General features: G+C 35.4%; 1 protein-coding gene across 2 annotated transcripts in view; it reads left to right on the top strand.

The window, feature by feature from the left end:
- Positions 1-15375, top strand: part of LOC124635237 (low affinity immunoglobulin epsilon Fc receptor) — a 78372-nt gene that overhangs the window by 50360 nt on the left and 12637 nt on the right. Inside the window, exons 3-4 of one of the 2 annotated variants that reach the window (XM_047171092.1) lie at positions 1559-1621; positions 14880-14980. In XM_047171092.1, coding sequence (XP_047027048.1) covers positions 1559-1621; positions 14880-14980 — 164 coding nt within the window. The remainder of the gene's footprint in view (positions 1-1558; positions 1622-14879; positions 14981-15375) is intronic. The other variant, XM_047171093.1, reaches the window with a different exon arrangement.

Below are 15375 nucleotides of genomic sequence, written 5' to 3'. Positions count from 1 at the left end.
CCTGGCAAGTTAATATGACAAGTAAAGTTTCGTTCTCTTTTTTCTTAAGTTTCGTTCTATCTTTTTTAAGTGACTAACTTGTTTTGAAGAGAACTAGTAGGTTGGTAGGGTTTTTAAACCCGTTCTCAGTACTTTAAGTGCACCTGAAATTGCTCCTGAAATCGTCAATCCGCAAAAATATGCTCTTAGTCAGAAAATCAGTAACATCTGAATGGCTCATTCACTTCATAGAAAACAACATTTTGGAACCAAATGTCCCAAGATGTGGTTCTAAAGATGATTAAGGTATTTTTTTGTCTTGGACATTCCAAACTTGAATGGGTATTTCCAAAATATTAATGGTCAGCCGGATCTGATGTATTAAGAACTAATTGAATTGGGAAATAGCTAGGCTGATGATATTTACGGAAAGGTGATCTCAGTGATACTTCGGTAATTATGCTTCGCTTGCGGTTTTACTAAGATTGATGAGTAGTATATCTTATATTCGAATATTATCGTTTATTAACCTTGGTTACTGCTTGACCTTACATCAAATGACCTTGAATACTCTTGCGTGATGCCATAGTCTTGACACTCTTCAAATAAATACTTCATGATTGCATTACTAATTCATAAATTACGTGTTGTTAATTTGCCAAAACCAAAAAACTTTTAATTAAATGTTTTTTGTGGTTTTTATTTTGCAAGTATGAGAAAACTAACAATATTTCAAAACTTTCACTATGTATTTCAAATAAAATGTTCAGGCTACACTCATTTACTTAGATACCAGTGTAACAATAGTATTGCGAGTATACAGCAAAACAAACATTAAATTAATTACGAAAGCGTTAAGTTTTCTAGGGGATATTGTGTAGTTAATAAAAATATTTGTTAGAAATGATTATACTTAATTTTGCCGCGGATTTGTTAAAAACTTATAATATTTTTAAAATGTTGAAAAAAATATATTACCTACACACTTGCATTTCTATTGTTACTCAAACCTATTCCATTGAAAAACCACATAATATTTCAAAACTACAATAAACATTATCCTCTTTCAGCATCACTTTAGTAACCGATCAATTTCAATATTCTAGTTATAAAAATATAGGCGAAACGAATCATAACTTAAACCTAACTTAAAGGTCAAGTATCACTAAATTGTTGAAGACTTCGATAATAAATTGTGATAGATTGAGATTTTTATTCATTCATTGCTTTAGGTGTCTTAAATGTGCCGATGATTTTGTGGGGTAACCAGAATGAAAAAAGAGACGAATGACGAACTTCAGAGGCAGCCTGAAAGTAGCACCACTGACAAAAAAATGTGTAGTGGTACGTGCATGTGATGAGAAGGTGAGAAACGCAGTATGAATGATGATGAATGAAGAGGCTGAAATAGACCAACGAAAACACGAAATAATTGCCTGTGAGTTTTAATCTTTAATTACTTGAAAAAGAACACCAATGTTACAATGCTAGGAACCTCTTTGCTTAAGTAATAAATGTTCATAAATAATATTCCATTTCTTTACCTGAATAATAAATTCTTCTGTTCTCTTTATTTCAGGTAGGAGTAAAAAGTACTCAACTCCACCGTTTGAGGCTGACTTGGAACCGACTGGTTACAATCGTAAGCTATACCTACAATTATTACAAACATTTATTGTCCCATATTTCTCTCTAAATCTATGACAAATGTGCTTGTTCCAGTCTTTATTTTCCTCTATCTAAGACAAAGCTTTTCTCTTTTAATTTCAACCTTATTGTCTCGTCATAAAACTGAATGACCATCTAACACACACACATCATTCAACATCAATCAGCTATTTCCCTCAGTTTTGTCCATCTAAAAAGACAACTATGGATATAAAGTAGCCTATAGTAGCTATAGACTTCGTTAAGAAAATGTGCTACTTGACACACAATTTCTCAAATCGGACTACTAGTTCCCAAAGAAAGTGCGTTCAACGTACCTACGTAGGCATATATAGAATAAATGAGACGGATATTTCTGATAAATGATTGACATCACCCAAAATACCATGAATATTATTATTCTCCAAAAAAAACATTTCACAATAGTACAATCCGTGTCTCTTAGCAACGCTCGCTGCGCCAGCCTTTCGCTGAACAAAGCCACTTTCGCATATTAAGGTCTAAGTACACCGAATATGAGTACTGCGTCGAACGAACTTTATGTTTCAAACCTTATTTTGTTTTGAAGTCTTTCTATGTATGTTGAGCTACTGAATTGTATGAGGATGTGTCTCAAGTTTACTTGCAGGTTTTTAAAAGAACCGTAAACACATAGCTAATTGTATATCATGGTAGGTTATTATAACACTTTGAGACGTGTAGGTGAGCAGTTTATTAGGGTATTTTGTCTCAGAAATAAAGGATTCCAGATAGATTGTTTAACATGTTCACGAATTCTTCAGAAGTAGCCCTGTAGAACTACAATATGGAAATATCTACAAACAGCTTCTGAGATCAAGCAACCCGTTACTTTCATGTATTAAAACCATCTGCACACTCAACATTATTCTGTATACTCCGACCTTTACAAATCTGCATTTCCTCTTAGCTTATTGAAATTGACTTTTTTATCCTTCGCAACAATGACTCGACGATGTTCAGTCTTTCATTGTACTGTCAATGTTCTTATTTATGGATACATGTAACGATCCGCCCTGTTTCCGACCACGGCACAAGGATATGTTTTTTGCTGACTGGCTTCAAGAGCCTGTGAGAATCTCATTAATTAAATAACGTTGCGATATTGCACAGATATTCTGAGCTATCAAGGAATCAAGAATGATCTAAAATAAAATGTTTGTATGCTAAAATGCATTCCAAAGTGTTAGAGGACATATTATGTTAATACCAGTGAATCAAAAATGGTAAGACAACTTTTGGAGATACTTGCAGGTCCATATGTGACTTAAGTCACGTGTATGTTTTGTTTAAAAACAATAAAAACTGATCAGTAGAATAGCTATTATATGTACCTACCTAGATTATACGCGTATTTTAGGTAATATATAAATAATAGCTATAATTTGTTGTCCAAAAAGATAAAACATGACTCTATTCGACATCTACCGAATGACTAATCCGCAGCAAATTTTATTGGCATCTATATCATTGAGCAAAAATGCCATCAACGTTGAATATTCAAATTCGGAATGCATAGTTATAATTTATACGTGTTCGTGTGCCAATGGACCATCCGGACCAGCCAGTTCGCATAGTGACATTTGAACTAGCCAGTATCGTCGGCCTTCGATATACCGCCTTCATGCATTCTGCACACAATGTCAGGTTGCCAGGTTGCCTATTCAACCACCCGGGACCGAATACTTTTTGTGTTCCGAATGACGCATGAAAAATTAAAAAGCTCGCGAACCGGCAAAGGCTCTTTTGAAAAATTATGAATTATGAACGAATTTCGTTGGCACTTGTCCAAATGTTTGTGTGTTATCCTAGAGAGGTTGCAGATTTTTTAAAAGGTTTGCTTTTAGCGTAGCTCTACGCAGTAAATAAATATTTATACTGAAATACTTTTAAGTAAACAGGGGTTATGTTGATATCGACATAGGTGTTTGTCGTATAAATGCTTTCTCCAATTATTTCAAAACTAACTTACCCAACAAAAGCTATCAAATAAAAATTCTCACAAAGATTCCACGGCAATCCAAAATATAATACGCAGCTTACAACACTTCTCGTTGTAATTACATGCTGTTTTTAAAAGTCAAGGGCGCGAAGATCGCCGGCCATTCTGTCCGATGCTCTGCGATTCAAATCCACATACCTTATGAGCGACCGCTCACTATAAGTTTTTAGCTTTAAAACTTATATTTTTTCATTTACGTACAATTTACTGAAGTTCCACGTAGACGGACTTGTTAGTTTAGTACTCCCAAGCGACTAATGAACGCGAAATGCTCTGTGGTTTTCCAGGATTTTCAATTTCTTACTGGCTGCTCGCAGTTTGGTTTCTTCGTGGTTAAGGGTCTTCTTTTTTTTAAACTACAAATTAGTGTGGGAACTACTACTCATACCGGAATAAAATATACCCTGTGTTACTCGGAGAGAGCGTAGTTTTCATACAATGAAAGAATTTTTCAAACCGGTTGCGTGTTTTCGGATCCTTTAGGGTACAAACAAACAAACAAACAAAAAAGTTTCCATTTCATTATATAAGTATAGATAGAGTACTTTATTATTTTTCATATCAAATAGCTAAGATAAATACGATATTCGGCTATGTTTATTCACTCTCCGTATGTGTGCAATCTGCTATGGGAAATGGCGGCTGTTATGCACCCCATGAAACCATAGTAACGCCCTCGTGCGACTCATTTGTTTCGGAGCCAACCAGTTGTTTTCATATCTATAGCACAGTTTAGATATATTCTTTTATAAACAGTTGTGAAGCTGCCTACTTGCGTTCGTAAAAATGTCACTCACACACGCATGAGTATAGACGAGCTCTCGGTGCTGTCAGTACTGAGTGTCGTGCATCGAGCAAATACGTGTGTGGGTGACATTTTTACGAATGTTTGTAGGTACGTAGCTTCACAACTGTTTACAAGAGGATATATCTTAACTGTATATCTATATCGCTTATAACAGCAGATATTGTAAACGAGATTGTTTTCACAAATCTTGCGTCGCAAGGGTTTGTAACTCGGAAACAATCAGCGAGAGATTAGCGGTTGAGGAAGGGATCTTAATCTTTCATTAGAACAGCAATTTGATGTAAGAGACCTACTAAGCATCGGGGAGCTAAAAGAAGGATAATTAGGATGAAAACCTATACTAATATGTATAAATGCTGAGTAATTGTTTGTTTGAATGCGATAATCTCAGAAAGATTAGAAAAAATATTTGAGTGATCGTTAGCCCATTTATTGAGGAAGGCTTTAAGCTACTTTTTGTTCGAATACGTAAGGGATGGAGTAAGTCCAACTAGACTCAAAATAAGGCAACAAATTATGTGATCTATCTCAAATCTGCAAAGAAATATTATATTTAATTACCTAATTATTATCCAGCTAAAATGATCTTTCAAAAATGCATTCACCGCAACTTTCTTTAATTTGCGCAGTGACGATGCGTTCGTGTGATAAACGATTGTAAACTTTTGACACGCCACGCGGAAGTGTCATTAGATTATGATAAGGACACGCGTGTCAGGTACTTTCCGTGACACTCGTCGTGACACGGTGACTCCGTGACATCTCTGCATGATATCAATGTTGTCAGTCGCGATTTTTCAGAGAAATACTCGCTTTTATAAAAGAACATTTCGAAAAGTCTTGTAATTTAATTATAATTCAAATTTCTCTCTTTTACATACAGTATGTTCTTTTATAAACTTGTATATGATTCTGTATATATTTTTTTGTAAATAAAACATTCCATTGAGCGCTGACAAAATTTATTGCATTTCATTAGATTTTGTAAAAATATAAAAACCGGCCAAGTGCGAGTCGGACTCGCACACGTAGGGTTCCGTACCATTATTTATAAAACGGACCAATAAAATCACGTTTGTTGTATGGGGGCCCCTAAAAATATTTGTTTAATTCTAGTATTTGTTGTTATAGCGGCAACAAAAATACATCATCTGTGAATAGCTCTCTAACTATCACGGTTCATGAGATACAGCCTGGTGACAGACAGACGGACGGACGGACGGACGGACAGAGGAGCGAAAACAATAAGGTCCCGTTTTACCCTTTGGGTACGGAACCCTAAAAAAGAGGTTTCCAAATCTGGTAATAACTAGAATAATCTGGTAAAACGTATCGACTGCGTAAGTTTTGTAACAGCAAAGGCATGTAAGGAATTCAGATTCTTAGAACATGTTTTTTAGGTAAAAACTTATATAGGTGTTAGACTTGCTATTACTCGATCTAGATCAGTAAAAACTTGTAGGTTAAAATCCTACCGTGTCGATGGCTTATGTAGGTAGGTATTTGTATGCATACAAAATTAGGTATACTTGTATTTTAAAACGTTATATTATTTTATCACTGTCACTGCTTAATCAAAATAAATAAACTAAAACAGAACTGCGTTTAGGCTAATGCAATTGTAACAAATTAAATCGTAGCATTTACCATTTTCGTGTAAACACTACACGCATAAATGGAAAACCATCTTCCATGGATGGTAGTTGCTACTTAATTAAAATAAGTACATTTAATTACTTTAACCGTTTAAATTATTTAATTAATTAGTTTCTTCCATTTTTTAAAAGTCGACGAATTATTCAAATCTTCTGTTTTTTTAAGCCGATTTTGCCGACTACATAAACATGCAGTTTTCCTACAACTGTTTACTATGAATTTTCACGTTCTCAAAGAACCTATATAATCAGTTGTTAAAAAAATGCACGTTTATATTATCTGTGAAAATGGGCACTAAAGTAGGTAGGCACTTTAGAAGTTTTATATATGTTTAAATTAATGCTGGTGCCTGGTAAATTCTAAAAGACGTTCTTTGTCCAGCTTTAATAAGGTCCTATTCGCTTTGCGTACAATGAGTAATTGGTCCAATACGTTACAAGGCAATATGTAGAATTAAAGGGTCAATTCCCACTGAAAGAGCAGCGGCCGGCAGCGGCCGTAAGAGCACGGAAAATGTAAGAGCGCGGCGCGGTGCGGCGCCGCGCGGCGCCGCGCGGCCCGCCGCGCTCGCGCTCAATCCCTTGCAATTACGGCCGCTGCCGGCCGCTGCCGGCCGCTGCTCTTTCAGTGGGAATTGACCCTTTAAACTTCACAGGTAGACGTACTGTGTCTGGGTCTTTGGTCTAGACCTTGCCCTTTGTAGGTTAATGACATCGAAATGCAGGTTTCTTTAGATAGCTTTTTTAATAGCGTCTGATATTAGTTATGGGCCTTTATGTGGTAGGTAGGATAATAATATTAATAAGGGATGTTGAAGGAGATCAGCCAGCTGTGCAAGCAATATAATTAGTGCATGTACGAACGCGCAGACACAGGTGCACTCTCCATTCCTTTGCTCTCATGGCCCGATGGAAAGCTGACATGACGGGAAATATATTAGGCGCAAGACCGACAGCTTAACATACTATCCATCCAAGACAAAGTGATGTACTTTGATGTATTTTTGGTTTGCTTTGTGAAAGTTTCTCAAAACCAAAAAGTAATTTCGGCCTGAATCGAAAGCCGTGCATGGCAGATGCAGATTGCAGATGCGCTTGCTATAGTTATCGGCACGGATAATGAGCTCTCGGTGGAAGAGTGGGGATCACTTTGTACACCGTACACTTATGGCAATAAACCAATAAATCACTTCTGCGCAGGTGAAGGTTAGGGTTCAATATCCTTGCCGATGATTATACCTACCACTAAACTAAACGGGAAGATAGAATCAGCATTATGTACATCGATTCATCAGAATCCTGAGGTCCCCGTTAATTTCTGAATAGAAAGGCTACAGAGAACCTCTTTAAGACCTTCATTTGTTTTTTGGAAAGAATTAAACAAAAGGATACTGAGTCAGACATCTAAAAATAAATATACAGTCTGTAATAACAGAATTTAAGTCTAAACAGCTCAATTACATTGTGATCTAGAATTCCGGTAGCACTTTTAATATTATATCAAACAATAATCTCAAATAACAAAATGAATGCGGAAAACTTTTTGAAACTATTGCTATTCCTAATCATATAAAAATGCAAAATTAAAATTTGTCTGAATCAAGACGAAATAAATCTTAAAGGAATTCAAATAAATGTGACAAACACGCCATTCCTAATTAGCACGAACAAAAAAGTATTCTACAGGTCACACCTATTTCCAAATGAATACAACCTTAGGCGACCCACGGGGGTTACACAACCATTCAAAAACGCAAACCTTCGAAAGGTCAATTGAGTTGTAGCTTCACCGGTGGATCGTTTGCGCCATCTTCGTTAGATCGCGCTTGACCACAAAAATGTGGCTTTCAATCCGAAGGTTGCATAAAGGCTTCGCTTTTATCATTGTGTAGCTGCCTTAGTAGAACCGGCACAACCGCGCAGAGCGCATGCGTCGACGCGCACGCGCATATTCCGACTTCACAATCGTAGCTTTAACGTTACTTTCAGTCTCCGCTTGCCAATGAGGTGTCAGTGTGTGCGAAAACGTGAATATTTTTTGGTGTAAGATTTTTACAAACTTAGGAATTACTTCTCGTTAGCATAATTATTTTTTTAATGTATTTTCTCTATAAATGGCCTACCCAGAAACTCGTCAATCGGGTATTTACCTGACGTTAATTATTTTAAGTCTGACCTTGACATTCAAAATAGTGACATATGTTTATGATTTTTTAAATATTTTTTAGCAATAATATCATCAAATAATTGTAATTGAAATACAAGTTTTGATGGTTCTATGGCAGATTAATATTGAAGATAAATATTGTGTTACGCTATAAATAAAAGTAGGTAATAAATCAGTGTCCGTTTAGTTTCTCCTCGGTTACGGATGAGCTGGGGGAAATACTGATATCCTATGAAATCAAGCCGGACGCCAACGTCCCGGTCCGCGTGATAAATTACTGATGCATTTCGCAATTTCATTCCGGACACCTTGGAACGGAAATTTAATCAATACTGCACCCGCTTCGGCAGTGGTGTTCATTTAACTAAGCGAAAATATTAATGAAAGCCGAGCCTGAAGCAGGAACAAGTAACCCACCTCGACGTAACGTTTGGAGGTCCTAGAATTATTTTATAAGCAATCTTGATCGTGTTATGTTTTCAATGTTAATTGTTCAATAGACTAAATTCAATGTCAGTTTGCGGATATGTGGATTAATTTCTTTTGTTTCTTTTAATGTTTCGGAAGCATAAAACAATTGTTAAATTCTTTAGATTAATCAAACTGAATGGACTTAAATGTAGTTTCAACATAGCGGTTTTTGTGCAACGGACAGGATCAATGATAGATATATAATCCATCAGTATTTCCACGTATGTATGAAGTAATCCCTGATATAGCAACAGCCGTGTACTTAATAACACCTGACATTTACGCGAATATCCATTAATGTGAAACGCAAAGCACTTCGTAAAAGTTGTTTCAATTGATTATCTTCCCAGATTTATTTTGTATTCTACGTAAAAACCAGGCTATTTTTTTCTTAGCTGAAAATGGAAGTAAAAAATGTAGTCTTTATCTACCTACGTGCCCGTGTGACATAATGATATTGTAATTTGATTCCTCGAAGCGATAATATAATCTGAATAATGAGACATAATATGTTACGATACTTACTTAATACTGCCAACAAGTTTTTTTTTTAGTTCCAATACCAAAACTTTATAATCCTTTAAGGAATTCGAAAGTCAAATAGTCGGTTGAAAAAAATATGTTCTGTTTATGTCTCAATCAACCTTTAGAAAGGTGACATTTTGTATCCGTATTGTTCATTTTTTACGTTCTCGTACAAGTGATATTTTAGTGCACTTTTAACTTTCAAAGGTCAAAATATATACAGCCTAGAAACCTGCATGCTATCACCACAGACAATATGCTGGCAAAAAGTTTCACTTTTTTATTTATGGTTCGCAGAATAAGGAAATATTCTCAATATAAACACTAGTTATGCAAAAAGGAAACTCCAATTAATTAAACAGCTTGCTGTATATAAAGTTACGTGGCATTTGTGTAGATAAAACTAATATTACCGGTATTTAATTTAAAAATATAATTGAATACGTCTCCAGCATATTTTGTTCGTTTTATTCATTTGAACTATACCTCTACATCTTGAAACACATGTGTATATGGCAGGATAGTATCGATGGTTGAAGTACTCTAAATAAAATGCTGAATAAAAATTAAATAAGATGAACAAACTGCTTGAGAAATCTGAAAAATAATTAGGCAATGCAACAAGCTCACAAGATCTTCATTATTTTGAGATAATGATCCCAAGACCCAGTTTTACACGAAATGTTTCACAAATACCATTTTAAATAGTACATAATATGGATAATTATGTTATTACATAAATAAGAAGCAATGTTTTACTTGCACAATGCAATGAAAATATTGCAAACACGCGAGTGCGTTAGATTACCCTGATTTAATGTTGCATCCTACGGATTCGAGTCATTTATCATCTCAACAGGCCAATCTAGACTTTGGAATGTTGTTGAACGCAATTTACTCGAATAAATCAAAATCTTATTTTCAGAGTGAGTTTAGGAGGATATAATCTTTTCATTTTTTTTCGGAATTATAGCAAATGACAGAAATATCAGTGCGATGAAAACCTATTACGTAAAGCACCGGTTTCAAACGAAAAAAAATCTGTACCAACATTTTCGTTGAATGCTTTATGTTCATAGAGAAGCTAGTATTCAATATAAGAAATTAGAAACATCTAATTCGATAAATTAGGAAGTCAGAAAGTGGTGTTCGCCGTTACGTGACAACTTGAATACAGATATTAAAAAATGAAAGCTTGAAACTAGACAACCTTCCGCATATTGCTTAGCATTCAAAACGTACGAATTTTAGCTCAAACTTAACTCAAGCAAAAATAACATTTACCTCCGTGTTATTTATATGGATCATCTTCCGATGGAAAAGATATGAATATATAAATCCCCTTCCATATAGGAAATGTTCTAATCTAATGCAACATCATGTGTGTATCCTTGAAACCATTATGCCATCATCCAAATATGGAGGAAGGCCCAAATACCATCTATGGCCGGAAACTGTTTCATACACACTTAATATTCCATCATTAATTAGATAACGAGAATTACCGACAAATACCTTCGCCATAATTTTATAAGTTAGTAAACCGTATAGGAATGTTTACTGGGTTATTGCAGGAAGGCATTACGGTGGAAAGAACTAGTTATTTAATGTTCTAACAATAATTAAAGGTCACCTCATCAGGGCAAGTGGAACTGACGAAGTTAGTAGTCTTCGCAGTAGTGAGCAAGTATTCGACTGGAGTGTGTACCTACTGAAGTGATCATCAGCTAAAATGTGGCAAAAGCAAGTTTTGTGCGGCTTCGTCCTGATGATGTCGTGGATCGGACACACGGCGACTGTCAGCTATCAGAGCCCCCTCGGAAACAGCCTAGGAAATGGCTTGAACAAAGCAGGTAAAGTTGTGTAAAAAAATCTCTTTGAAATGTGTATGAAAAAACATTCATGTGTATCTGATTATAAGAACTCATTTGATGAAGTACACTTGGTAGCTAAAAAACCTACTACAGAAAACTGTGGTTATAATTCTTAAAATCATAACCACATCGTCAAAAATTGTTCCCAATGACCCGGATTTAATTTTCCAGTTGATTCATCTGTGAAACAAATGACAATGATATTATGTTATCGAAATACACAATTACTTTCGATGTCCGTGAATAATTGGAAATTCGATTTAAGTATAACCAAAATACCAACACGCGCATGAGAACAATGTGACTCATATTTCATGAAGAAATCGCATTGTTTTATCGAATCGATTATTTTATTCGAGATGCGTTCTCATAACATATTATTTTAACTCTCAAGACGTGATGCAATTTCAGTTAACAATTAATATTTGCATGATGACTGTTCAGTAAACGAAACTCTCACAATGAAGAGAGTAGGTCTTCTTTCGTAAACTCAGAAAACCACACATTGACATTGACACATATTTTTCTATAAGTTGCATTTTGTTTACCTGTACCTCTAGATAATGCCAAGTCAATTAAAATGAAATTCCAATAAAGCAATATACATAGCCTGACTGACCACATACTGAGTGACAGGTTGCAAAACATGAAGCAACTTGGATATACCTACGCATCATTTTATAATCTACACTGCATCTTACACTAGTGATACGTACTAGTGCCAAAATAAATACCCAGTGACTTCTGAAGTTGACTCCAAACAACTTTTAACGATCCTAATGTTTGTATTGATAATATTGTAAAAGGAATCGGTTACATCGTTGACCTTTGTGGTGCAAACGCAGTTTCTTCACACAAACTTGTGGATCTATTAAATGTCACGAAGAAACATAATGACGCGTATGCTGTGGTCCATGCAATGTTGTGTACAGTCAGCCGAATATAAAACATACCGTACGTACCACGGAAGATGACAGCTTATACAAAGTCTTATTCTATTTTTATATCGGCAAAATGGTATTTCCAAATGGAAACATGACTTATATAGCTTCATAAGATGCATTAAGTAAATAATATCGAAGGTGTAGGTAATATAATTTATGTAGGATTTGTATCTGATGTTTTCCTATACTTTCAAAGTTATGCTCTACAAATTTATTCTAACTAAACAGCACGTGCTATTGCAAAAATATATTTTTTATCTAGCTTTTTTCTTCACTAGTGCGATACTGATAAGTACTCTGTATGTGGAAAGTTAAAGTGTTTTATAGAAATGATAGCCATGAGTAGTTACACTCTACGTGACACAACAGATTTTTTCATGTTATGTGCTTGACTGTACCAACGAATATCACACAAAATTCAAGACTAAGTATGCAGTTATCCCATTTATTAAGAATGCTGTGTACTTAAGTGATAATTTGCTAAGATTATTGAAACGACGCCATTCAAAAGGTTGATCGTATTTAACAGTAGGTAAACTAAGAGGCTTCCCACATAAACTGTTAGTAGATTTTATGAATGACTCTCCTAAAGTTGAGCTACCGATGTTTCTAGTTTGGTTAGTTATTTTATTAACAATTTGTTAGGTAGCTTCCCCTTTATGCATGTTCTGAAATTATAACTCGTAACTATCATCAATAAGTACCCAATCTACCTTAATCTAGCTAATGTCGATAGGTAGGTACTTGTTTTGTCTTCAATTGACCACAAAATCTTGATCTGTTCATGCAAATTAAGTTATTTTTTTAAGCCATAATGACATTGGCTATTCGCCTATAGTACATAGATCCTGAAAGCGTAACACTGAACTCTGTTCAAAAATAGTTTTTGCTCGAGTTTCACCAAATCGCCAATTCTTTTATTTGAAAAAAAGTCTCACTTACGCGGTGTCCTGCGTGAGCGACGAACGCGACGCGACGCGACGCAACACGACGCGACGTAATGCGACGCGATGCCATACGCGACAAATGTCCTACGTGATTTTGGTAATTACTTCTCAAATCATAGAGAAGTACAGTACAATTTTGCTTGAAAGTTCATATTTAAAGTACAGACAGCAACGTTCTTTGTACTAATAAACGATTTCTATAATGTTTATTTTTTTGTCCCACAACAATCTTTATTCACGCACTGCAGCGATCAACGCTTCTGAATAGTTTATGGTGTCGCATCTGGTCGCCCTTAAAACAAGTTCGCGTTACGTCGCGACTCGCCGCAGACTGTCACATAGGCCGCATGTATGGCATGCCGTTGAGTTGATCGCGTTCGTCGCGTTCGCAGCGTCGCGTCGCGTCGCGTTCGTCGCTCACGCAGGACACCGCGTTAGAGCGGGCAAAAACTGGAGCAAAAACGTGATACCAACCGCATCGGCGTACGAGTCGATTTATTCCATTATCGATAAACAATCAGCTACTTATTGGTAGCATCGGAACGTTATCGTGCCTTTCGAAGTGATTCCAGTGTAACGTGTTCCACATCAACCAACAATGTGATTACACTTGCTCATCGTCTTCCATGGAAACTTCAATCATTACATTACGCAACACACGAATGCCTTCAACAAACAAATTCGTAACAATAATTATTAATTATTATTCGTAATAAATAATTTCCGCGCACTTTCTACCTTATTAGTCTGCTTGTATCATCGTACGTAACTCTCAGCATTACTACATTATTATCATTATAAGAAGTTTCCATAAACGGTCCCATTAACGCCCCATTATATGGCTCCACGTAATTTCAGACGACCTAAACACATTATTTTATTACACATAGTTTCCTCGAGAAGGCCGAATGGTGAAATCGAAAATCGCATCGCGTTGCCATATCCATTCCTTTATCATCATCATCATCTCCCAAGCCTTTACCCAGCCATATTGGGGTCGGCTACCACTCTTACGGGATTCAGCTGAGTACCAATTTTACAAGGAGCGACTGCCTATCTGACCTCATCAACCCAGTTACCCGGGCTATACCCCTTAGTAAGACTGGATGTTAGCCTAACTGGCTTCACGACTGCCAAAAATGTTCAGTGACAGCCGGGACCTACAGTTTAACTTGCCCTCCGAAACACAGTCATTATAAATCGATTCCTTTAATTGTGCGATTTCATTTATTAACATTACTCAAATAAATGGGCTTTAATCGTTAAGGTTAATTGCTAATCTGTTACATCATCATTAGGGACCAGTCAGGAAGTGGTTACCATAAAATATTTCAACTTGACCTTTTTGATGATCATTTTTTTTAAATACTCGTTCATCAATCAAACTAATAAAATTATGTTTTTGAATGAGCCTACAAAAGCATTCAAAGTTATTCAAATCCAAAGTTAGACTTCCGGTTTAATTTAATGTGATCAATTTCATTATTCCGAAACCACAAGAAAATATTAATTTTTAAATTCTAATTTTTTCCTAATCCTAATTGGATTGATATTATACTCATAATCTGTCTGTCTGCTTGATTCGATCATGTAATCATGGAATTCAAGTTAGATCATTTTGCAGAAGGAAACAAAACGCATTTTTCAAAAGTAATTAAGTTGTATAGCCAGTCAATTCAATAAGAGATTTGCTTTGACCTTGTAAATTTTTCCTTTTGATAATCGTGTATATGTGTATTTAAAAATATATTTTGAAATATATTTTTAAATACACATATACACGATTATTATATTTTGAAATATATTTTTAAATTTTTGCAGAATGTTCGAGTTGTAACGACGATGAGCTGGGGGTGACGCGGTGGACGATGCCTCTACTCAAGTCTGGTGAAAAGAAGTATTATCTGGGAATATTCTTTAAGGTAAGCTTATTAAAAACCCAATATTGTAATTGGGTGTTTAATCACACTAATATTATAAACGTGAAAAGAAGTGTGGATGTGCCTTCGCACAAAAAAATACGGAACAGAAACACTTTTTTCCGAGTGCTAAAAGTATAGTTCATTAGGGACGAAAATAAATCACAGATAGAAACTAGAAGTTATATATCAAAAAACTGTTGTCCTTGCAAACGATATGAAAAGAAAATAAATAAACAATTACAAATTAGAACAAAACCTTCGTGCTTAGTATCAGGTATGCATTATCAGTACATTCGCACAGACAAACCGACGTAACCGCATTGTTTAGATATCGCTAGCTTTGATTTAATTGGCAATATGTTCATAAATATTGAAATTTTATGTTATGGGTCTAT

Source organism: Helicoverpa zea, chromosome 12 (assembly GCF_022581195.2).
Source record: "Helicoverpa zea isolate HzStark_Cry1AcR chromosome 12, ilHelZeax1.1, whole genome shotgun sequence".
Lineage (NCBI taxonomy): Eukaryota > Metazoa > Arthropoda > Insecta > Lepidoptera > Noctuidae > Helicoverpa > Helicoverpa zea.
This window is presented reverse-complemented; position numbering and strand designations above follow the sequence as displayed.